We start from the raw sequence: 25,269 nt of genomic DNA, 5'->3' as shown, positions 1-25,269 counted from the left end.
TATTTCTCCATAAACAGCTGCGTTCTATATTCAAAACCGACATTGCTGAGATTGGTGACAGTGAACCAAAACAGCAATTTTGTTGCAAAAAAGTGAGCTGAATAACGCTCGAAACGCTGTGTGTAACTGAAGGAAACAGCAGGGTCAGGTGATAACGGTGATTGTCACTACAGGCGACCTCTTTTACATACAAAGAGTCATGTGTTCCATTGTGAATATAAAACTGTTGACAATAATGGTTTCTTTAATATACAACACTGGTCAGCCAAAAGGTACAGATACAGTCCTAAAACATATAGCGAACACACCAGTACAGTTCATTTTAAGGCTAAAATCTTTGTTTTGCATTGTGGTCAGTATTAAATCTCTCACCCTCTCTCTCCACTTCGCTGTTGCCTTGTGCCTTTTACTTCCTGTTTCTCCTTTGGATCCACTATAATCCCTTGTGTTGTGGGAATTTACTTCTCTCACATCTGCAGATGTTTTGGACACAGTCCAGCTGCAATTTCGACCTGGAATTTGCCTCAGATAAACACATTCATGCACATCTGCACAAGCACGCAGCATATTTCAACGCACACTGTATCCCTTCAATAACTGCAGCAGAGTGGTAAAATGATAACGTGTGATAAATTACATTTAGCAGCAGCGCAGTAATCCGCAGCTGGGCCACTCGACTTTATATTGCTGAGATATGGGCATTATAGAGTGTGTGATCACACACCGCTGCATTACAATAAGAGTTTGACCTTCTTACTGAGACTCACCTGAATCAGCAGAATGATCGTCCCGGAAGATAATTATTGGAGCGTGATGAGCTTGGAGCGGCTGGAGGAGATTTCTGATTGTGTTTACATTTCTTGTGTTCATTTTAAGCTGCTTATAAAGTGTTGATTGGTTTGTCAGTGTTTTACATATCACAGAACAAAGGACGGGACCTTTTATCAGGCTTATAAGAGCACTGTCAGTGACCCTGTGAAGACAAAGGGTTTATCCATGGATGTTTAGTTTCCAATGTTGGATACTGCGTCTAATCCAAGCTGTTTTGCAGACCTGGGATTTGCAAAAGTCAGATTTCCCTGGCTGAGGGAAATCTGTAGGTATTAGATAGCAATATGTGATATACTATAACCGACTGTGGATGCTGGGGAAATGGAAAGGATGTGTTGGTATGTAACCTGCCAAGATAAAGAATAATAAGCTGTTTTTTTCCATGAAATGTTATTCCTTTTTTTGTAATTCAGTTTGTGTAAAGCTGTCGGAGTGTTTGGACTGCCGCTTCGTATTCACACTCTGGGGATTAATAGATGTGGACGCATTGTTCTTTTTCCAGTTCCTGTACGTCTCTTTAGGTTATAAAGATTGTGAGGAAATGGAATCAGGGTCATGACCATCATCGATTATTATAACTTTTGTTCTGCAGAGTGATATATGTGTGTGTGTGTGTATGCGTGTGTGTGTGTGTGTGTGTGTGTGTGTGTGTGTGTGTGTGTGTGTGTGTGTAGTCAATTTCACAGGCTTGCTTTTCTTTTCTTTTTGATATTTTCTTAAATTTGATTGTGGAGGAAGGCTGACTTATTAAAGGGCAACTCCACCAGTTTTACACATTAAAGTTTGTTTACAGGTCTTGAGGAGTACTGAATACGTGATGTCACTGAGTGGCTACGTTCCATTGTGGGTAATGTAGGCACCAGGTTTTGAAAAGGAAGAACAATGCATGAAAAAAAATAGGCAATATTTCTGGTTCTGCTGTATCAATTATGACTTTTTAACTGTCCATAATGAGTCCAATAGTGTTATATGTGTGCAATGATGGACCAGTGGACTGCATTACGATGCAACTTTTTCCACATATGCAAGAGTACTCCCCAAGACCTGTAAACACACCTTAATGTGTAAAATTTAAGTTACCCTTTAAGTGGTCAGATAGACTGGCTCAGCTTTATCAACGCAGCCTGTGGGTTTAGGGCGCTTTAAAGCATTGATGTTTCTGGTGTTAGTTACCCATATTTTGTTGTCTCACATGCATCTTGAAGATATTTCTTTGCGTGCCGATAACCAGTTTTTCTGCATTCTACTTCACGTCTTGTCCACATGCCTTGCAGAGTGGTAACAGACTTCAGACTGTTTCATTTTTACATTCTGTTGATAATTTTGGTTCAGTGTTAAACTAAAATTCTTACATACTGCACCTTTAAACACAACAAATTTACTTATTTTTTTACATGTTCAAATGTTTAAAAAAGTTGCATAATGAAGGGATATTTGAACAAGTTAGAATGATCGAAAAGAAGGTGGTGTAAGAACAACCCTTGGTCGAATAAAGGTATAAAACAACATACATTTATCCTATATTTGTACTACTAATGTAATACTGAAATATAGTACACACAGATAATGGCCTCAGGGATATGGCAAAGGTTAGAATCTATTTTCAAGAAAAACACAAACGTTGGTTTGGCATTTGCTCTGTGAAAAGAAAAGCAGGTGTTAAAAGGAGACATATAGGATACATCGAGGATATTTGCCGCCACATACAACAGCTTTGAAAGGCGGCAGCAAAACAGGTCAAAGTAGGCCGAGAAGTTATGTCACTGGCCCACAACAGCACTTCATAGGTGCTGTGATGGAGGAGTGTGTATGACTGGAGTGAGTTACTGTAAAGCTAAATGGACTTTAAAATCTCAACCATCACATTGTCGTGGCAGCACAGTGATACCGCAGCAAAAGAAAATCACTGAACTAATGAGACACAGCAATTAGAAAATCATCAATCAACAACCCTGCAGCTCAGTGGTTATATGACTTTAATTGTCGTGTCGATTTGCAGAAACTAAATTTCCCTTTATCAGGGCTTGTTAACGCAATCTCACCAAGACTAGACACAGATGATGACAAGGTTATACCTCCACCCTCCTTTGTAACAATCAACCTTTATTCAAAACCTCACAATGATTATTGTGAAAGAAAATAAAATACACTTGTCTCACATTATTAAAACAAGGGAATGAACTGGTGAAAAGACAGAAAGAGGACTGACACTCAAAGCCACCATCAAGGATTTTTTCTATAATTGAAAAGTGACAAAGGCCTTATTATAAACCACCTCTTGATTTTTTCTACATTAGTTTCTGTAAAAAGCACTGGTATTACATCTAAACTAGAATTCCCATATTACACTTGTATGCCTCCATGCACCAACCAAATTGCTATTACTGAGATGTGGTGTTGAATAATGACCAGAGTGCACTTCTGACCCTTTGGATATCACATGTCATAACTCCATCATTTTATCCTATTAGACATTTGTATGTCAAATTTTATTGTCATTATATATTTTTATGCGTTATCACTGAAAAAGTTTGGCCACCATATTCTAATCAGTTCATCCTCCATCTGTACCTAATTTTAAGTGTATCCCTCAAGGCATTGAGAGATCGCATTCACAAGAATGGGATGGGTAAACTAACGGACGTCCGGACAGATGGACAGACAACCCGATAACAAAATGCTTCCACGCTGTCGACAGCTGTGGCCGGGGGCATTATGTTTTCTGGTTTTCCATCTGTAAAAATCATAATAAACTTAAACTTTCTCAGGTAAGAGATTGTTAGGCCTCTTCGTCATCTGTGGTTCCAATGTTTTTGGAGCTTCTGACTCCTGAAAAGGAAGCTATGAAGTCTGTTTGTGGACCATCTCACCAAAGAGCAATGTTTCCTTTTCAAAAACAATCAGAATATAAAATTCTCCTTTTATTTATAGATTTTTTTTTCCCCCTACCTAGTTTATCATCTGCTGAACCATAAGATTCCCTTTCCGTGCCTGTGGGGGGACCTTTGTCTTCAATCCGATGGCTTTTTTAGTCTAAAACCTGCCGTCTCTTTTTAGTCAGTTTTGACATTTCTGTTGCAGCGAGGGGACTGCCTTCGGTTTTGTGTGAGAACTGTGGCATCAGGTGCTTGTTGGAAGAGCTGACCTGGAGGGAACTCTTGTCGCCGAAATGGTGTTGAAGCCAGAAAGCATGTGACAGATGAGCAACAGACAGGCTATAGCAGTTCTCTAGCTGGACATTGAAACCCTCAGGGGAGTATATAGCACGATTATATGGACTTATTGTAGAGCAGAGTCGCCGGCCAAGGAATCAAGCAGTCACAGGGGGAAGTAGCTGATGATTTATAGAGGTGTTTGTCAACTGTGGTATCATGGAGGATTAATGGCATGTGAACCACCAGCTAGATGCTCCACCAGTCACAGTGTGACCAAGCAAGTTTGCAGCCAGATGTTGTAAGCTGGGTGAGAAAAATCCAGACACAATAGACATGATAAAAAAAAATGAATCATTAAATGCCCAGAAAGATTTTAAAATGTTGATTAATGCAAACAAACTACAACAATTAAAGAACCACAAAAGAATAAAAAAGCAGTAGGATTATAGTTCACAGCCGAACTAATTGGACAACAGAATCCACTTCACCACCCCACAAAGAAAGGTGAAGAGTTGAGGAGCAACGTCATGAATACAAAAACACTTGGCTAAATATTTACCCAGATGTTTTCCTCCAGGCTGTGATCGCACTAGAGAGCAGGTGTCAGCTGAAGGACTTCCACAGGGACGGTGAATGTTTAATGGATGAAGGGGAATTACAGTGGGAATTGTAATTTGAGGTGAAATAAGTGTGTGATCCTCGTTAATCAAGATGCAGCAAACGATGTTGTTATTTAAAAAAAACAACTCCTGTGGTATCAGTGAATGTGAACATTTTTGCTTTTCTTGTACAACTTGTACTACTATAAGTGTGTATGTATGTGTGTATGTATGTATGTATGTCTGTGTGTATGTATATTTGTATAAATGTATCTATGTGTGTGTTTGTGTGTGTGTGTGTGTATGAATGTATGCATGCATGTGTGGGTATGTATGTGTATGTATGTGTGTATGTATGTATGTATGTATGTGTGTATGTATGTATGTGTGTTTGTGTGTATGTATGTACTTACGTATGAACGTGTGTATGCACAGTGTGTATTGATTGACTAACTGATTAATTGACCAATGGTTGAGGCCCTATATGGATACACCTTTGTTTGTATGCAAATTCACACAAAGCTCTCAATTGCTTCAGGGAAGAGAAACTAATCAGCCAGTTAATGTTTGGCAGGTGTGTTCAATTGGCCCGAGTGTATGGGAGTTGGATTCTTGCAATTCAGGTTTGAAAAGGATGGGAATGGGAATATCGCCAATTCTCACTGAGGAAAATTGACAATGTCCTCAGATCAATTTTTCTTCTGTGTGTTTAGAATATTTAAGAATGAAATACACTGCCATAAATAATGTGTGGTATGAATGAAAAATGAAACACATATAATCTAATAATGTAGAAAGATTAGCATTACATTATGAGAAATCAGATGATTAATTATTCCTTATTTCAAAGGAACGTTAATCAGTTACCACTGGCTATTCTGCTTGGCTAATATATTTATTTATTACTTTCATTCCATCCCTCTCTTTTTGTATTTGCTTACTCAGGCTTCGATCACAGACGGTTCAGAAGGGTCAGGCTTTATCCTGAGCTCACACCGCAGATCTTTTTTTCCCCCTATTTATCACTGGGTCCCATTTGCTGAGCACTTTGAGAGCTGCACTTTTTGTACATTCATTCAGTTGATCCTATGGGGAACATTCTTTCAAGGCACATCACTTAGCATTATGTTTAGGAGACAGCCCATAAGGGACACTGGAGTATACTTTATATAGTGAAGCACAGCAATAGCACATTTACAGGAACTCTATGTCCTCACTATGTGTCTATGTGAGACATTTTCCTCTCAACCTCGTCTTTTAGAAATTGTAATTTCATGCCACTGATTTGCAGTCATCAGGGCCAAACTGTCCTACTTTTCAAAAAAAATGTCAAAATCTGTTTCATGCAACGGATACAAAAATCTAAGCGGGACCAACATAGAAATTCAATGCTATCCAGATATGAAACAGTTAATGTCTTTGTCTCTAGTGCAATCTGCAAAAATTTCAACTTACACACATTGCTTTATGTGATAGGTGTAATAATGTCATCCTCTATGAGCTGGGATTGTCTTGTTTAGCTACTGTTGAATTGCTGTTACTGATGTTGACCCTTTTCTAAGCCTTACCTTCCTTATTTACCTCTGCTAAGCCTGTCGAATTGTTTGTTTTGAGCGGCACAGTTTGCAATGGGTCTTTGATTTCAGTAGAGGGATCATTGACTGTTTACTGACAGAGCATCTGGGTCTGAAAAGTGAAACAGATGTAGAAGTGCCTCAAACCAGCCTTCTTTCTAATGACCAGCAGGGGGCGACTTCACTGGTTGCAAAAATTGTATGGATGCTTATGCGAAAATGACACTACTTCTCACTTGATTTATTACTTCAGTAAACAGTGTTCTAATGTGTTTATGGTCTCAATCATTAGTTTAAAGTAATCATCAATACAACATGATCTTCATTTTTTAAATTATGATCATATTTGGAGTTAAACAGATGATAAAGCAGGGTATGCTTTAATATATTTTATAAAATATTTCTTGCTTAATAAAACAAGATGGCAATGACCGTTTTGTTATCTGAAATAACACCGGCAGCACATATTAGCAGCTGTAGCTAGCTAGCTAATTAAGCTAACATTAGTTTCATTTATTAGCTATAAACCAAGCTGACTTGTTTCAAAATAAGAACCCTCTGAAGGTTTCTTAAATATCCACTTGGTGGCTAAAGATGTGACATCATGCTAAAAACCTGAGCCTAAAGCTGCATGTTCCAGGCAATAATTCAGCATCCTGGCCAGTTGATGAACAGCCTACATGTAGCAAACATGGGACTAACAAACAGCGCTGTTCTTGCATGTAGAGCTCGTCTGTCCAAGTAGTGGGCCTAGGCTGTGATGAGGAAAAATGGAGGTCTAAGATCATTTGATAGGCCTGTTTTAGATCCTTACAATGGTTACTTGGACAAGCAGCAGGCAAGATTTATGCTTTATTTTTTGTATTTTCAACAGCACGTTTCACTTCAAAGGGTTGGAGATAAAGGACTTTAAAGATGAAGACTAATCAGTAAACTTCTCAAAATCCAATGGAGCAGAGCAGCTAACATTAGCCTCGACTCTGATAGTAGCCTCCAGAAACAGCTCCCACACAGTTGTGAAATGGGCAAGTAATGCCTTGAATTTTTATCAAAGAAACCTGTAAACAGTGTAGTATAAAATTCCACTCCCTTTCGAAGTAACTCTTGGTTAGGTTACTCAGCGAGCTGGATAATGTTTGCAGCTTACTTATCAGATGAATCCATTCCTCACCCTTTTTTGCTCTTGTATTTTTGGTTGTGCACAGGGAAAAAAAGAAACCAGCACGCAAACTCTACATCACTCTGACTGCAGCCCAATGCACACCACTTCAGCATGGAGAGAAATCTGACACTTGACAGGCCTGACCTATTTATGATTGTGAACGTATGATTGGGAAATCTTTGTTTGAGGGAGGGATTTAGCGAGCAATTTCTATACTGTCTTGTTTCATAGTGAGTGGATTGGAATCATTAGTATAGCCTATTTATTTATTTCTACTTTTAAGTGGATATACTGCTAATACTAAACAGTTTCACAAGGTAGTGGCCTGCCTTTGGAGCAAAGTTGTGTCATTTGTGAATGCACCCCAAAAAATTCTAAATATCACCCTAGATAATGTAAAAAGTGTAAAGAACATCAACCTTTCACCTCCATGTGATGTGTGTATGGTATAATTATGCTTATCTGTTTTTAAATAAATAACAACATGGTGCATGCTTTTTCAGTAACGTGTGTTAGAGGGACTGATAAGGTTTGCCCACTAGACTGAGAAGCTGAGGGAGGAGTGACTGGGTAGGTGGCAAAAGACGTGATAGGAAGAGGAAAAAGTAGGGTGCAGAGAAAGAAAGACAAAGACAGAGCGAAAAATAAAGAGACAAAGACATTTTCAGGTGAATGCTGTGAATAACCCCGAGAGATGTAGATAGAGATAAACGTCAGGGGGCAATAGTCCTGAATCAACAGATAAGACACAGGGAGGACAAATATCAGCAGATCATCTTATTCATTTTTCCCCCACACCAGAAGTGACCCTTCTTGATAAAAATCATTTTAAAGTGACGCATGCCCACCAAAGCCAAGGATGGTTCCCCGATGTGCCAGCCAGCTGAGCTGTAAAGATAGAAAATGCTATATAATAAATGTCCCCTTTGAGGGTTGCATTGCCTGAACCAATGTGAGTAAAACACTTTCCATTTGCTTCAGGGAGAAATTGGTTTAACAAGGAGGGATGCTCTTGGCAGGCGCTTTTATGGCGTTTTAAAAAGGCAGCTGCATTTGCTTATTTCTGTATCTTTTGGTGTTTAGAACAAGATGTTTCGGTATCAACTGAAAAACATATCTAATGTTTTGATCGACACTTTTCAAGTAATATAAGATCTCTTTTCAATCAGGTTGCCATTTTGCTCATTTCCCTGTCTAGTGTGGCCAGTGATGTTAACATAGACACGGCTCTGAAGTTTTACATCACTGTATATTTTGCATAAAATCTTGTCTGGATGATTCACGAAGACAGAGCACAAGGTGGACATGACAGTGAGTTAGTGTTCCTCTTCTTAGATCTGATTCACCCAGACGTCAGTCTTCAGCTTAAAATAAGATCAAGACTCCTCTCCCTCAAATGCCACCATTTTTTATTTCATCCGAGAGAAATGAATCATGTCCCATTATAAGAAGTTAAGTTAAAACATGGTCTAATTTGGAGTGTAGGAGGTGCTGTTAGCAGTTCCCGAGGAACTCAAGGTCTTGTTTTACAGTCACCGACCCTGAAATTGACAAGATTTATGAAACACCTGTTTTGCACAGGTAGCTTGTGCGTCATTTAAACTTCTCCAAACCGACTTTTCATTCTTCACTAAAAGGAAAGTATCCATTGAACAAAAATTATACTGTGCGATTAGGTACTCGAAAATAGCCTGTGTTCGAAGCATCGCTGAATTGCTGGTACTGAGAGAAAGAAAAAGAGAGCACACCAGAAAAACACTGCCCTTCAACTGCTGTGCATATTTTTACATGTCTGTGTCATATTCTACAGCTATAGACAGTATTTCTGTTGTGAAAAGAGAACCCATCATGTGCAGCTCCAGCCACATGAGACACGTGTGAGATGCGCTGCTAGCGTAGGTCGCTTTCACCTACACGCACCGCTCACACAGGCAGTGTGGACCGGGTGTAAGGCGCAGCTATGCATGATCACTCTGGTTTTCCTTGGTCAACAGCTGATTCTGAGTGACCTCAAGGAAGGGAGATAGTCGATTCCCTCAGAGAACAATGGTTACAATGTAACCTACAGATTGTTAAACTTAGTAAAAGTTGCACTTCTACACTGCAAAATAGAAATACATTTTTTTTTAAAAACCTATAAGTGAAAGTCATGTTTTAAAATAGTTACTTAAGTGCAAGTAAATAAGTATTAATTGAAAAAATACTTAAAGTATCAAAACTAAAACTACTAATTTCAGCAAAATGTGAGTGAATTTACCACCTTTTGCATAGCTTAATCTATAACAATGGATCATATTTAATAGCTGATTGTATGTCTTCTAGTGTGTATCTGTTAATAGATTAGTAATTAAACGGCCTTAGCACAACAAGTCATTTTTTTTTATCTGAAATTGCTGGACATTTAAAAATAAGGACAACTTTGTGATGTGTCAATGTGTTTCTTTGTCCGTCATTCATTTTTTCGGAACAGGTTCAATAAACACATCCCTGTTGCCACTGCTGTTTCCTCCAGACTGTGAGAGTTATGTGCATGTTCACATGTATGAATTCACGAACATCCTAACCCATCACATGCACAGCAGTGTCAGTTCAACCACCGCAAACTGGTGTGATTAGAGGGTGTCAGTAGTTTAATAATGAGGGGAGCCAATCAGTATCAAGCTCAGTTGTACTGAGTACGCTGGAGTTCTGATTAAGTGAGCGGAGTGGTGGAAATGTCTGCTCCACAGCCTGTGTAGTACCTCCCTACCTGCTAACTGTTCATGTATGACTGTAATTACCCATCAAATCCCTTAAAAAGAGTTCATCGGGAAAATCTGCATGTACATTCACAGCACATAATCTGGACATGAGCGAAATGATGTTTGTTTGCCGCATTTCATGCTGTTATACTAGTGGGATAGAGCAATGTTGGAGTGAACTTTGGATGAGAAAGCACATGTCTGACTTGCTCGAAAGCAACTTTCCGCTGCAGGCAGAATCATAAAAAACTCAGCTCCCCTTATACAACTCCTCTCTGCCGACATGCCCTGTTAGTATTAGTCTGAAACTGTCTCTGACTTCAGATTCCAACAATGAAACGCACTCAAAAGTTATCGAAGTCTTAACTCGACACGAAATATTAACTCTTAAACTGTAATATGTGACCTTTTACTAAAATGTGACATTTCACTTTTAACACGCAGCACCGTCTGCTCTGTCAGGAATGTGCAGGAGCATGTCACTTCCACTGTGTACAACGAGGATAAAGACACTCTCCCCAGGTAGCTTTAACATCTACAAGCTGCAGTGAAGACACTGACCTTCAGACGGACTAGTTGAGCTGTCAGACTGACTTAGTGCCAGTTAAAGATGCAGGAAAGTAGACAAGGTGGTGGAAAGAGGAATTTTCCAGCAAGCGAGGTGACACGACAGAGATATTTCGGAAAAGGTCACATCATTTACATCATTACCTCCTGAAGGCATACGGGAGAGCGGTGCATCAGCTTGCACAGAACGGATGCCTGCATTCTTCCTTGCATCCAAACATATCCATTCCACTGGACAAGTGTGCATGTTTGTGTGGGGGGGTGTTTGTGTGTGTGTGTGTGTGTGTGTCTGCTCTGGTATCTGACACTCTCAGACAGCCAGTAGCATGGCTCAGTGAGAGAGATGGCGTGGTCACTGGACCGTGGTCTGTCTTATCCTGTCACACACACGCACACACACACACACACACACACAAACACGCACACACATTCGATACAGCCACTGAGGCCACCAAGATAATACACCTCTCCAGTGCTGGTGTTACACCATTAAATTGAGATTTTTTTTTATAAACTAACCAAGTGTAAAATATAATCGGTCATTTAAGCCTGTAAATCACAGGTACAGAAAATGTATGGGAAACCGCCTAAACCAGTAAAACCTCTAAACTGGTTAATCCGTTTAGATCAATACCTGCTGAGCTCCACTCTTTAGAGAAATTCAATGAATTTACCTCATACTATATAAAATATGAAATTCCCAATATTAGAAATAATGTTGTGGCTTCCTCTGCTGGTGGGTGTGACCACTCTTGTTCCACTCAGTGTCACGTTGCCAACACCTATCTCAAACTCTGAATTCAACATTGTGATCTACAGGAAGTGGTGAAGCAGGTCTTTAAAATGTAGTAATACCTACCTACTTTCTGAAGAGTTACCTTGATCCAAATGTTTTTGAGAACTACAGACTAATCTCACATCTTCCATTCCTGGGAAGAATATGCGATAAGACACCAACAGTTACATGTGTATGTCATACAACAATTTGTTTGGTGTTTTGATACAGAAAGCGCCCTGGTCCAAAACGCATCTTTATAACTAAACGACGGAATAGGTCAATTGCCAATTACTTCCAAAACAACATGTATGACCGTTAGAGAATACCAGCAACAGGCGATGTACTGGACATCATAGTAGTCGTCTTTGAGAAACGAGATACAATCTTTGAATCTCTTTCAGTAAAACCTTGTGAGCATGCTCAAAAACACCTGTGTGATTTTAGATGCCGATCTTAACTCCCACAAGCGCATGTCTTGTATCTCCAGGATTGCTTTTATGTTATCTTCGAACTATATGTATAGTTTGATGCTCCCTGTCACAGTCAGATTCTGGAAAGCTGGTTCATGCATTTATTTGCAAGATACTAGATAACTGTTGTGCACATTTTGCTGGACTGAACAAGCATGTGTTAAATAACCTCTATAGTTTATTCAGAATTGTGCAGCAAGGCTATTAACAAAACCAAAAAGGTTTGAACATATCACTCCTATTTTAACTTCTCTTCACTGGCTTACAGTTAAACAAACAATTGATTTTAAAATATTGCTTGTTGTTTTGAAATCTGTGAATGGTTTAGCTCCTTCCTACATTGTTAACTTGCTCATTGAATATACAGTACACTGGACAGAATTAGTATTGTTAATTTTATTCTCTTTTCATCACACCTTCTTCTCTTATTCCCTTTGTATTTTAATAGCTTCCTTATCTGATATGTTCTTGTGATCTTTTGTTCTTTCTATTTTGAAGCACATTGTGTTTTTGCCCGTTGTATGAAATCTGCTAAATAGCTCAACTTGATTTGACTTGACTTGGAAAATATGGTTTTGTGGTTGGTAGAGAGACGAAAAAGGAAGCCAGCAGTCGCAGCTGTGCATTTTCAGTTTATGTTCCACACTATTATATATAACTCTTCCTTATTATGTCTTTATTGAGAGAAAGAGAGAGTTTTAGCTTTCACTGTGCATTAACAAGGGAATATGATATTGATACATGACTATTGATATTACACTTTATTACTTTAACTTGCATTTAGTCACCCTCCTACTATAGCCATCATGTAACCAGCTTTTGTTCACTGTTCCTTTTTGATGTCACTGTCTTTACAAGAAAAAGATGCTGCATCTGTCTTTTTTTTAAATGCCTACACTGACCTTTTTACACATTTTTCCTGTGCAAAAGTCAGAAGTAGTGTAGGTTGATGTTGGTGCAAAGGGAGCAGTCTGAGGAGGATGGACAAGTCAACAAAGCATGCAGTTTTGACAAAAGATCACTCAGCAACTTTACACAAGTGATTATATGAACCATGACCATGATTGTACTTTTCATTCATTTTTCTAACCCAAAGGACAATCTTTGACCTTTCAAGTAGATCAAGTAGCTAATGAAATGATCCCAACTTGAAGGTCAACTTATTTGCTCTTCAGGAGTTTCTCGCCATATTACACGGTCACTAGCTAATCACAATGGAACTGGAAAATGTCAAACATGTTTTAAGTCAAGAAGTCAGATTCATGCTAAATGTGAACATCTGAGTTACTAAAGCAAGACATCTGGTGTTGCCTCTGTTTGGATGGCGTCAGCAGCTCAAGCATTCAGCCTAATATGACCCACCTTTGCAGTTGTGTTTGCTGATATCATACTACTCCTCTCAACTATAAAACATTTTTGTCCAGCTTTAACTCAGCATGGATGTTTTTATGTTGTATAAGAAAATAAAAAATGCTATTGAAAGAGCAAAGTCCATATAAATATAACAGTTAAATTTTTAGTCTCTTTCTACTTTGCAGGTCAGATGAAAGTAATTATTGCTTAATAATAATACTAATAATAATAATACTAATAATAACAATAATAATAATAATAATCTCTATGCAATTATATATTTGCCCACTAATTGGCATCCGAGATAAAAAAAAGGACTCATGGTACTGAAACATTTAAACCCAGTCTGACTTTGTTCATACCTATGTGACATATTTGATGTGCCGATTGTCAAGTCAAGTAAACAAGGGTACACATACTGTGTAGCCAGTGCTTAAATCTTGAATCTAATATTCACTTTGGAAAATGTCAAATACAGAAAGCAAAATGTTCTTCTCAAGATGTTACTTTGTTTGTTTGTTTGTTCCAAGATACTCCTGGAACTGGCCCTTTCTTTGGGTTATTTCCAGGGACGTTCCTGTAAAGAAGGAAATATCCAAGATGCACACGTGTATCCATAGGTTTGATTATGGAAAGACATGAAATGATCTTTCTCCCTCTTTCCCTCTCATCCTCCCCTGTCATTTCTTCCCCCTCACTCCCCTCAGATTTCTATCCAACACATCATTTGAGGGCCAGAGCGGTTTTATATCCAGAGATTCTCACAGCCAGATTGTCATCTCAGAGGCCCATCACTACATCTGGTCCCTCCAGCTGGACCCCCTGGGCCAGCCAACATGGACCCGCCTGGGACGCTGGCGCAGAGGGAAAGTTCTGATGGATCAGGGGGCCTGGCCGGGTCATCATGGCCCTGGGGGCGGAGGTGACTGGCGCCGATCTTCACGGCTGCACATGCGGGTGGTGACGCTGGTGGAGCACCCGTTTGTATTCACCCGTGAGGTGGATGGCGACGGGATGTGTCCCGCGGGCCAGTTGTGCCTCGACCCTCTCACCAACGAAACTTTGGTTTTGGAAAAACTTTTCCAGAACCTCAAAGGACGCAACGCATCTGTTCCCACGGACTACAAGAAGTGTTGTTATGGTTACTGCATCGACCTGCTGGAGAAGCTGGCGGAGGACATGGGCTTCACCTTCGACCTCTACATTGTGGGCGATGGGAAGTATGGGGGCCTTAAGAACGGCCGCTGGACAGGACTGGTGGGGGATCTGCTCAGTGGCGCTGCCCACCTTGCAGTGACGTCATTTAGCATTAATTCAGCCAGAAGCCAAGTCATTGACTTCACTTCTCCATTCTTCTCCACCAGCCTGGGAATTCTGGTCAGTACTTCTCTTCCTCTTGCTCTCTTACGCTTCGTCTCTTCCTCATTTTACAGAGATTTTCTTTCCTCTCCACTTGTTATACATCTCACTTCTGTAACTGTTCACTGCTGCCTTCCTCACTCCTTGTCATTGACCTCACCTCAGCTCTCTCCGCTTGGTATGCTGGTGGTCAGTATCAATATTGCGGCGTTTTAAGTCCGACCTTATTGGATTCTAACGCAATTCCCCATATGGGGCGAGACGGGTGAGTGTATAGCTTTGTGGGGGTGACCCTATTACTTCAATTACTATAGCTAGTCTCACTGGCTGACAGGCATAGTGATGGTGGTAATCACTCTCTCCTCTATTCCTCTTAACATGCCACTATAGAGGGGGGGTATTCTGCTATATTTACAGTGGCGGCCTCTTCTATTATTTGTGCTTTCTTGTTTTTTTGTTTGTTTTTTTCTATTTTCACTGCGAGCATCGCTCTCACAAACAACAGTGTCACAAACAGAACCTCTACCAGTAGATTTGCATTGGATAACAGTTCACTGGTGGCATTATGAAGCAGATTTTTGTCCAATTATAGCCAGACTGGTGAATTTGTGGCTTCCCCGGGGTGAATTGTTTTCATTAATTACAGTATCCCGTCTTGCTGTTTGTGAGGCCTCTGATCCTGTTTCAGTTCGTTGGTGGAAAAAAGCCTACGCATAATCATTTAGCAAATTTCTAATGAGCAAATAACCAAACACTTTAACCCCACACTGAAATAGCTGTGGCATATGAAACAACAAAGAGAGACAAAAACAGATATAAATACTTTATTATTCCCACCCACACCTGTAAGATTTTTCAGTCCAAACCCCAACAGATCAAGTTTACTTACACTTTTTTTTTTAAGTGACACATGAAGAAAAATATGACAATGACACCAATGATCAGTTTTAAAGGTTTTCCAATCCTTTGTCCCTGTCCCAGGTGCGCACCCGTGACACAGCTGCACCCATCGGCGCCTTCATGTGGCCTCTCCACTGGTCCATGTGGCTCGGCATCTTCGTCTCCCTCCATGTCACCGCTGTTTTCCTCACCCTGTATGAGTGGCACAGCCCGTTCGGTATGACACCACGCGGTCGCAACCGCGACCGGGTGTTCTCTTTCTCCTCGGCGCTCAACGTGTGCTACGCTATTCTCTTCGGGAGGACCGTGGCCATTAAGCCACCCAAGTGCTGGACAGGCCGCCTGCTGATGAACCTCTGGGCCATCTTCTGTCTGTTCTGTCTGTCCACCTACACTGCTAATCTAGCTGCTGTCATGGTCGGGGAGAAGACCTATGAACAACTGTCAGGGATACATGACCCAAAGGTACTAAAGTCTAAAGTTGAAGCTGAAGGCCACAAATTATTTCCTTGATTGTTTCCTCTTCTAACGTTGGAGAAAAGAGTGTATTAATGTAGAACAGTTTTGGTTATTTCACAAATCAGAGGATTCTGCTTTATTTTTCCTCTCTCTGAGTTTTTCTCAGGTCACAGTTAGATAAGACGATGTCACGTACTTCCTCACACCAATCAAGATTTAAAATTTGAATCAGAGCCTTACTCAGACCAGTCTGTGGTTAGTTTAGGCATCAAAAATGTTTTGATTAAGGATAGGGAAATATCATGATATCGGTTAAATGTTCATAAAAAATCTTAAGTCACAACAAAACCACAACATTTCACAAAAGGCAGCATTTAAGAAAAGACAGCATTTGAGAAAACACAAGATTTCAGAAAACAAAATTTCACAGACACAACCTTTGAGAAACATTTCAGATCACAGAAAAGGTGGGACAACACTTCTCGTTTTGCACTGGACAAAACCAGAGTACATGGCTACAGTTCAAGGCCATTTGCTGTTTTAATTGGAGCTCAGGAATTCTTCATTCCTCAGTCACTCGCCTAAGTCCTAATTATTTCATGCTTCCTTTCAGGGCTTCTGAAATGTCTCTATGTTTTCTCAAATATTGTGAATTGGGCTTTTCTGGAACGTTGTTTTTTGTTTTTTTGATCTTAAAAATTTTGCTGTGTACTCTGAAATATGATGTGATGTTTAATATGATGTTTTGACCTTCAGGGTCACCGTAGTCTCGAGTCACTGCTGTCTCTCTTTGTATTAGAACAGACCATGACCTTTCACTAACCTTAACCAAGTGATGTCGCTGCCTAAACATAACTATAAAAACAATTAATAATTCTCTAGTCACTGCAAGTGGATAGTTTATTGCAAGAATGCCCCTTTTTGACAGAAAACACTGAAATACATTGTCAGTGAGCATCACTAAAATCCTCTGTATCATCATTTTTGTGACCCGCCAGGTTTATTCATTAATTACATCTCCTCATTATGTTAATGTAAAACATACTTTGGTCAGAATTGCTTTTTACTCCAAATATATTGGCTGTTGAAAATCAGCTGTATATAAATGTATTTCTGGGAGACAGGTCCGTCACTCCATGATGGCTCACAGGCTGCTGTAGAGTCACTCTTGGAACATTTCGTTGATGTCCACTTGATAAAACTGCAGACCAAAAGGGTAGGTGGCGTTTAGAAGAGCCACTCCTGTGAAGAGTGCAGTCTTTTAAAGTCAGCAAATATATTCTTTAATTGAAGCCACCTTTGTAAGGGCAATTGGAGTAAGGTAATTAATGCTTTTTGTCAACTCACCAAGTCTGTGAATCAAAAAAAGTGCAGGGATATTGAGATCTGGTTCCAGAAGAGAAAAGAGAAAAGCCAATCTGTATGAAGTTTCAGGCAAACTTTGCTCCTGCATCTGAAAGAAGAAACTCCCACTGATGAGAAGAGAAACTAAAGTGAAAAATATCAATATTAATCAATGCTTCTTTCCTGTAGTTGCACCATCCCTCTCAGGGATTCCGATTCGCCACAGTGAGAGAAAGCAGCGCTGAGGACTACCTCAAGAAGAGTTTCCCTGAGATGCACGAGTACATGAGAAGATACAACGTCCCGGCAACACCAGATGGCATACATCATCTCAAGTAAGACTAAATGCTTTGCAGTCCACATACATCATGCTCTGTCATCACTGAACCTGGTACCGCTGTTATCTGTCCTCTAATATTCAGTAACAACCTTCAGTCGTTATCTCATGCTGTCATCATTCCCCAAAAATCAACTTCTCTCTGGTTGCATAAATGGAAAAAAAAAAAAGAACTGTAGCATTTTGCAAAACAGGAATGTGAGCTGCGTGTCCAAGGAAAGATGAAGTTTGAAGAAAAAAATCAGTCTCCCCCCACCCCGAGCACGCCTGTTTGCATTCAGATATCCTCCTCCTTACCCTGCCATTGCTGTCATCCTAAGCTGCTTCGACATTCAACCGGCATCCCCGCGGAGCAAAGCAGAATATAGTGAGGAGAGGCAGCTGGAATGCGGGTTTTGGCTGCGTAGGACACAATTTGAATGGATGAAACAAGATATTTTTTTTACTGAGCTTGTAAAATGCTGATTAGAAGGTTCAAGGGAAAATGTCATCTTTGGAAAATTACATCTGAGTAACAAGACAGCGTACAAGTGTGTCGCAATGCAACTGAACGCTCAGTGTTCAAGGTTTACTCCCCAAGGGACCAGGCACTAGTTATCACTTACATAATCATATACTTCACTTTAAGTGCACTGGATACTTAAATCCAGTGTTATAGTATATTGTATCTATTGTATTGAATTGTATATGGAGATTCAACTTATTTTGGGGGATTGCTAACGTTATTATTAATTATCTTTTGTACAGTTTTGATTGCAACATGGAACAAAGACATTTTATATTTTTTAACCAGAAGTTGAGACTGCCAGATGTGATTAACAAAAACTCATATTGCTATTATTTTTGGCAGATATTATGATTGCAATATGATTCACAATGCGTGGGAATGATTGTGGTTAGGGTCGCATCACAATTAAAACTGTGAACAGTACAGTAATTGCTCGTTTTGTCACACATTTGACTTTTATCATACAAATTGCAGCTTCTGCAATTGTATTGTTTTGATTAATGGTGAAGCCCTGCCACAAGTGTGTAGATTTTGTGTGTGTCATTTCGGATTTTCCATATTTCACATCATGGAAAATACTTTTTTAATTGCTTGCTTGTTCAAATTTACTGAAATGTGAGCTCTTGTTTCAGTTGTCTTGGCTTTCATCCCTGCACACTATGCACCCGTGACAGTATGTGTTTTTATCAATGCTGTTTCAGTGTTTCAGCATAATGAACATGTCCCGCCACAGCCATTGAAACTAGATACAACTACTATCTGCAGCCTGTCTGCTATATAATTAGAACATTTGGAGAAAGTGCACAGACTGGAGCATTATCAGCCACCAGTCAACTGTCTTGTACTATTTTGGCTTGCTCATTAAAGTAGCAGGTAAGCTTTTATATGCCTTAATACAGGCTCACACCTGAAATAGAATAATTTATTCGAGTGGCTTTTATTAACCTCGGTGCTAACAGGTCGTACTTTCCCCACATCGTCGAAACTGGTAGCGTCACTAATGGTGTTTTCCATCCATGCCATCGGGTTGCATAAATTCTTTTACAAACATTACCACAGCAAAATGATGCAGAAAAGGAAGAATCCCGTTTTAATTATATTGTTTAGGTAATTGGTGGATGTCAAGGTTGTGCACTGGTCATAAAATACATAACATCAATAGCATACTATGGTGGCAAGTCCAAGGACGAATGCTGCAACCCAATTCAGCCTGTAATAATGAACAGCCAGCTAGTGCGTAGAAGATAGTGGAGGATTTTCAAACACTGTCCTTGATAACAAGCAAAAAATACAGACAATATCTTGAAAAAAGCCTTTGTAGAATTCGTATCCCAGCAGGCTTTGGCTGTCAGTAAAGACATTTTGAGTTGATTTGCAAAAGCCTCGCTGAGAGTGTTGTGATTTAATATCTCACCTCGGTATAACAGACTTGGAGAGAGGAATGCGAGTAAATTGGCAGAAACTGGCAGGCAGTAATTTTACTGGCATGTGGCCAGCAAAAGTATTGGAAAACCACAGGCAAGACTGGCTTTGAGAAATATGCGGCTCAGACAAGGCAAAAAAGAAGAGAGAAGTTGAATGATTTACATCCCTTTTTCAGTGATTGCACTAAACTGCCCTCTGAAAGGCTCGATAAAATATCCACAAGCACAAAACAACTCATTCTCATGCCTTTTCTTATTCATTCTTTGCCTCCAGGGTTTCTTCACCTCTTATTGTTGAGTTAAGTACATCTACAGTGTGTGTTGGATTGGGCGCTTTATCCTTTATTGGACCTTGTTTGTTTCGGATCTCAAGTGCAAAACATACAAGCTCCCATGTGCTTCAAGCTATTAAACTTTACCCTACCCATGAAAAGAATGGAAGCATATAGCATACAAAGCACATGAAGTTCATGACCCAACAAAACAGATCACATCAAACTTTTTTGAACTCACTCTGTAGGGTCAGAGATGTGACATGAGGACAGAAACAGAGAGAGTAGCAGCCCAGGAGTGAGATGACAAAGTGAGGTTGATTTAAGTTTACGTCTCAGGAGGTGTTAAGGTTAATTTTTCATGTGTTACTCTGAAATGTTTGCATGCATCCTGAGTTGGTTTCCAGAAGATTTTTCTTTTTTTTTCTTGTTAGTGCTAAGGTTATATTTGTCCCTCAATGAATACTTGGGAGAGCGGCCAGCTATCTGTTTTGACCGTCTGGTCATGCATCAAAAACATCTCAAATGCCACTGATCAGACTCTCATAGAACTTACAGGCACAATTCAGGTCAACACTCTCCTCCAGCATCATTGTCTGAACATCCCACACAATGTTTGAAATGCCATTTCTTTTACTTGTTTCTACTCAGTTGTTTGTTTTGTTAGCCTAAGGAGTGCTTGCTAAATTTGCGTGCCATGAAATCTTGTGTACTTTACACTACAGCTTGGCAATAACAAGGCAATAGTGGGTGTAGTAGTTTGGAAGGTATATTTGGGTAATATTATACTTAAATGTGCAATGATCAGCCACACATCAAAGGACGATCATGTAAAGTGAATACCATTCATGTGGATGCCACTTGATATGCACCACCCACCCAAACACCGTTGCAGACCAAGTACACTCCTTCATGGCAATGAAGCTCCCCGATGGCAGTGGCTCCCTCAGTATAACAATGCGCCTAGCTGAAGTGCAAAATGCTCGGAAAAACATTAGCTCAAGGCATCGACCTAGCCTCCATATTCCCAAGATCCCAATCCGATCAAGCTTCCATCATATGTGCTGTAAAAAGTCAGATCCATGGAGGCCCCACCTTGCAGCCCACAGGACTCATAGTATCAGCTGCCAACTCCTTGATGCCAGACACCACAGTACACCCCCAGAGGTCTTGTGTTCATGCTTCGAAGGGTCAGAGCCAAGTCTGATCCCTGGTGGGGCCTCCTTGAATCACATTTGTTCTGATACGTCCCACAGATGCTCCAATCGGATTGGGATCTGGGGAATTCGGAGGCCAGGTCAATGCCTTGAGCTCCTTTACATGTTCCTTGGGCTACTCCTGAGCAGTTTGAGTAACAGTATAGTAATATGCTTGGACATATTAATGGGGTTATAACCTGAAAACTTGAATGGCGCCCAGTAGAGCACATACCTCCGCCAAGGCCCAACAGTCCCGTTTGATTAAATCAAGCCTAATTCAAATCCACTCAACCGTCCATAACTGCTTAACTATAAATTTAAGACATCAAAAGATGTAGGACCTGCATCAAATTGTGCTAACTCATAGACACCAGCCCCCTAAACACACCTGATCTTATCATCAAGATCCATGAGCTTCCCAGAGAAGTTAATGAAAATGTTAAATAAATAAAATACACCTTTTCTCACAACGTTGAAGAAAGTGAGATAAATTTCCTGCGTCAGTCCCTTTTTGCAGATCTGCACCAGAAGTTAATGGGGTCTATTCTGGGCTGGGACTCTTCCAAGTTTTGCAGAACTTCCTTTTGTACCAACCAACCAACAAACAAACAAGTAGTTTAAAACAAAACCTCCTTGTTGGAGGTAATGATAAGTTAAAATGTGTTGATGTTTTCACAATATTAAAGGTTACTCTCTTTAAGTCAGTGCTACAGAATGGTTTGAAAAGTGCAACATGTGGTGCTGGTTGAATGCTGTATAGTTGGGTAACTATTAAAGCTGAGCTCTCACCATTTCAGTCAAGAGCATTGCACTTTCATTTTATCTGCTTGCTGTGTGTTACAGGGCTGACCCTCAGAGGCTGGATGCATTCATCATGGACAAAGCTCTGCTGGACTACGAGGTCTCCATAGATGCAGACTGTAAAACACTAACAGTCGGCAAACCCTTTGCTATAGAAGGTAAAATGTGGAAGCTTATTATTTGACAATTTATTTGTTTATTTAGGAAACAAAATTGTAGTTTATGAGGCTTTCCCAGCTTAATGAATTTGTTGACTAATCAATTAAATTATTGCTTGATTAAGAACATTGCAGATTAAAAATATTGTTGTAAAACGGTAGAATGCCATCACAACAGAATTCACTGATATGGTTTGGTTTTTAATTATCACTATCCCTCTGTCTGCATGACTGCAGACTAACTGACCATGAGCATTTTTAGGACAGCCCTTAATTTAACAATATCAATAATTAAACATTTACACATCAGTTAATCTTCTGGCTTTCAACAGCTTAGATTCTCTTCTGTCCACACTGTTAATCTCTGGTCCATTTAGCAAGCTTCTTCCTCCCACTGTGAAAATGTTCCCGTGGTGGTTGCTTCCATTACAGGCCACCGTAGTCCTAGATTCCAGAGTTGTTGTTAATTACTTAATGCACTCTTAAGCCTTCAGGATGCAATACAAATCAATCTGTGTACTTCCTACCACAGCGAGTTACTTCTGTAATTGGCTATTGCTGAATTTGTCACACTTTCCTGGCATGCTAAGAAATTCCGAGATTGACTTACAATGTCAAGGAACTGCTTTGTTTTCGAGTGACAATGGTGCTTCTTATAAGCACTGGTAACATTTGCCAAGACTCTCCCCTTTCTACTCAGCGGTTATTTTCCTTATTCTTGTGCACAGGGAAAAGAGAAAGACGATAATGGTAGTGCATGGAAGGGAAGTGATAATGATTCTGCTGTTGTGACAGAGGAATAACAAGTCTCTGCTGTGTATTTTTATTGGCAGGCTATGGGATTGGCCTCCCTCAGAACTCTCCACTAACCTCCAACATATCAGAGCTTGTTAGTCAATACAAGTCAGATGGCTTCATGGACATGCTGCATGACAAATGGTACAAGGTTGTGCCCTGCGGGAAGCGGAGCTTCGCTGTGACAGAGGTAAGAGCAGAACCAGCTGTAACATACAACAGCAGCATATGTATTGTTTTCTATAATAGAGACATTTAAGGTGGCAACCGAGAACTTTCCCCCCTAGTATTTCAAAGTGGTATTTGCCTATTGTTGGCACCGCTGTTGCAAAGACAACTGGATCCTTCTAGATCATCAGAAATGGATTGGCAGTTAACCTTCCTTTTCCCAGATGGCTGCATCCCCAGTGCCAGACAAGATAACAAATTTTATAGGGAACACAGATGGCTACATTATTCTACATCCTTTATGTTGCAATCAACATTTAAACCCATTATTAACATAATGATACATTAAAACAGAAAACTTGTCTATTGCCAGTTTAAATAAATATTGTGTTTTAATGTACTGAATCTTCCAATCACCAGCTATGGATAGGGTTTGAATATGAAGTTGTGTTTCAGCTGGTATCATAAGTTTAAAGTTCCTGCCTACCAAATATATTGAAGACACACCAGGACAGTTCACCCCCAGTTCAAAAATAGTTAGAGTTGTTGTCATGGTTTGGGTTTTTAGTTTTGTGATTTCCTGTTTTGTTTTGGAGTTCTCTCCTCACCTGTCATGCTTCACATTCTATTTCCTCCCTTTGTCTGTTTTCCCGCCATTTTTGCTCCTCACCTGCGTCCCATTAGTTAATCACTTACTATGTGTATTTGAGCCTCTGTTTTCTCCTCACTCGTCATTGTCTCACCTGTCCCCTGGGCCTGTGTTCTACTAGGGTCTACCTGTGTGCTTCTTGTGTTCCTCATGTCTCCGTGTCTTCCAAGTTTGTTTTATGTTTGATTTCTGTCTTGTTGCCTGAGTTTTCTGGACTTTTGTTGCCTGAGTTGCTTACTTTTTAATTATATAATAATTATATTTTTTTATGTTTTGTATTTGGATCATCAGCTACATTAAAGCTCACTTTTATTTTCTATCAGCCTCCATGTCTGCATTTGGGTCCTCAGGCAGTTTTGTAGTTTTTGCCGTAGAGATGTTCGCCTTCCCTTAAATATAATGAAGCTGGGTGGCACATTGTTTGTGGTGCTCAAGGTGCCCAAAACCAAATATACATTTCAAAAGCTCAACTGAAACGTCTCTGTCCAGAAAACATGACCTGGTTATTAAAGATAATCACCATGCTGAAGGAAGCGTGCAGCTACTCATGGACGAGGGGCGAGCTAACTAAGCGAATTAAGCTAGTTTATGTTAAAGCTCAACTGCCATTTATTTCCATATTTTTTGTGAAAAGGCAGACATCTCTACTTTGCATCTCACACCAAAACAACGATGGATGGATTAATGGATGGACAGAAAGCACTACAGGTCAGAGGAAAAATATTTATCTTGGGATGAACTGTCCCATCAACCTGGGTATATTTGTCTTTGACGTGCATGGCAGGCAGGAACAACAAGCGTATGATACCATCTAGAAGCACAACTTTATATTTGAACCATATCCAGGGGTGATGATGGAAAATATAATATGTTGTTATGTTAAATTGTTCACTTAGAGCAAACCTGCTGAAAACGATCATCAGCTAATTGCTTTGGTTCTCCAAACCACTACCTCTGTTTGGTTTCGTCTCACTGCTCCAATAATCCTCATTTCCAGCTGAAGCAGACAGCTATTTTCTGAGAAACAAGAAGCAGACAAACTGAGTGAGTGAGTACCTGGTTAACACAGTGGAGCACATTGTCATAAAAAGCTATTAAAGATATTTCTCTGAGGAGCAAGTGAAGACCAAATTGAGAGTGACTGCTGGACATGTTTGTTAGATGGCCAGAAGCATGACTGTGAAATGAGCGCTGACGTCGCTCTTACTTCACTTATTCACTAATTTAACTAATTCACTATAAAGCTACAGTCTGTATGGTTAAACATAAAATAAAATATCTTTGGTTATTCAGAATTCAAAATCAAAAATACCATTGTTTTTGAAAAAGCCCTTTAAAAGCATCATTAAGACTTCTTCTTTGGCCATTTTCTCAGCTGTTCTCTCAAACTTCTTTCTCCACCACAACCTCCACGTACGTACAGTAATTCCTCCTTACTAATTCAGACCCTGGCTGCTGACCCTCCAGCTGCTAACCAAGCTGTGTCCCCATAACTTCAGTCCTAAGCAGTTTGGGCCCCGTGGTCCATTCTGCTCTGCTATTATCGAGCACTTAGCTCTCTTAGCAGCCTGGCCGTCTCTCTACCCAGCTGTGACTCTGGAATCCCCAAAAGTGAGTCCTAGCTCAGTGCGGACTGCACACTCCCTATTACTGAGCATGAATTAAA

At 40.0% G+C, this 25,269-nt stretch overlaps 1 protein-coding gene across 1 annotated transcript in view; it reads left to right on the top strand.

The window, feature by feature from the left end:
• The window catches only part of grin3a (glutamate receptor, ionotropic, N-methyl-D-aspartate 3A), a 58,631-nt gene that overhangs the window by 13,123 nt on the left and 20,239 nt on the right, over positions 1–25,269 (top strand). The window contains exons 3-7 of the mRNA XM_084382394.1: positions 13,938–14,607; positions 15,571–15,954; positions 17,482–17,627; positions 21,876–21,991; positions 22,825–22,976. Of these exons, the coding sequence (XP_084238520.1) occupies positions 13,938–14,607; positions 15,571–15,954; positions 17,482–17,627; positions 21,876–21,991; positions 22,825–22,976 (1,468 nt within the window). The remainder of the gene's footprint in view (positions 1–13,937; positions 14,608–15,570; positions 15,955–17,481; positions 17,628–21,875; positions 21,992–22,824; positions 22,977–25,269) is intronic.

Source organism: Pagrus pagrus, assembly GCF_965226575.1.
Source record: "Pagrus pagrus genome assembly, chromosome: 19".
Lineage (NCBI taxonomy): Eukaryota > Metazoa > Chordata > Actinopteri > Spariformes > Sparidae > Pagrus > Pagrus pagrus.
Note: the sequence above shows the minus strand (reverse complement) of the source record. Positions and strands in the feature narration are given on the sequence as shown.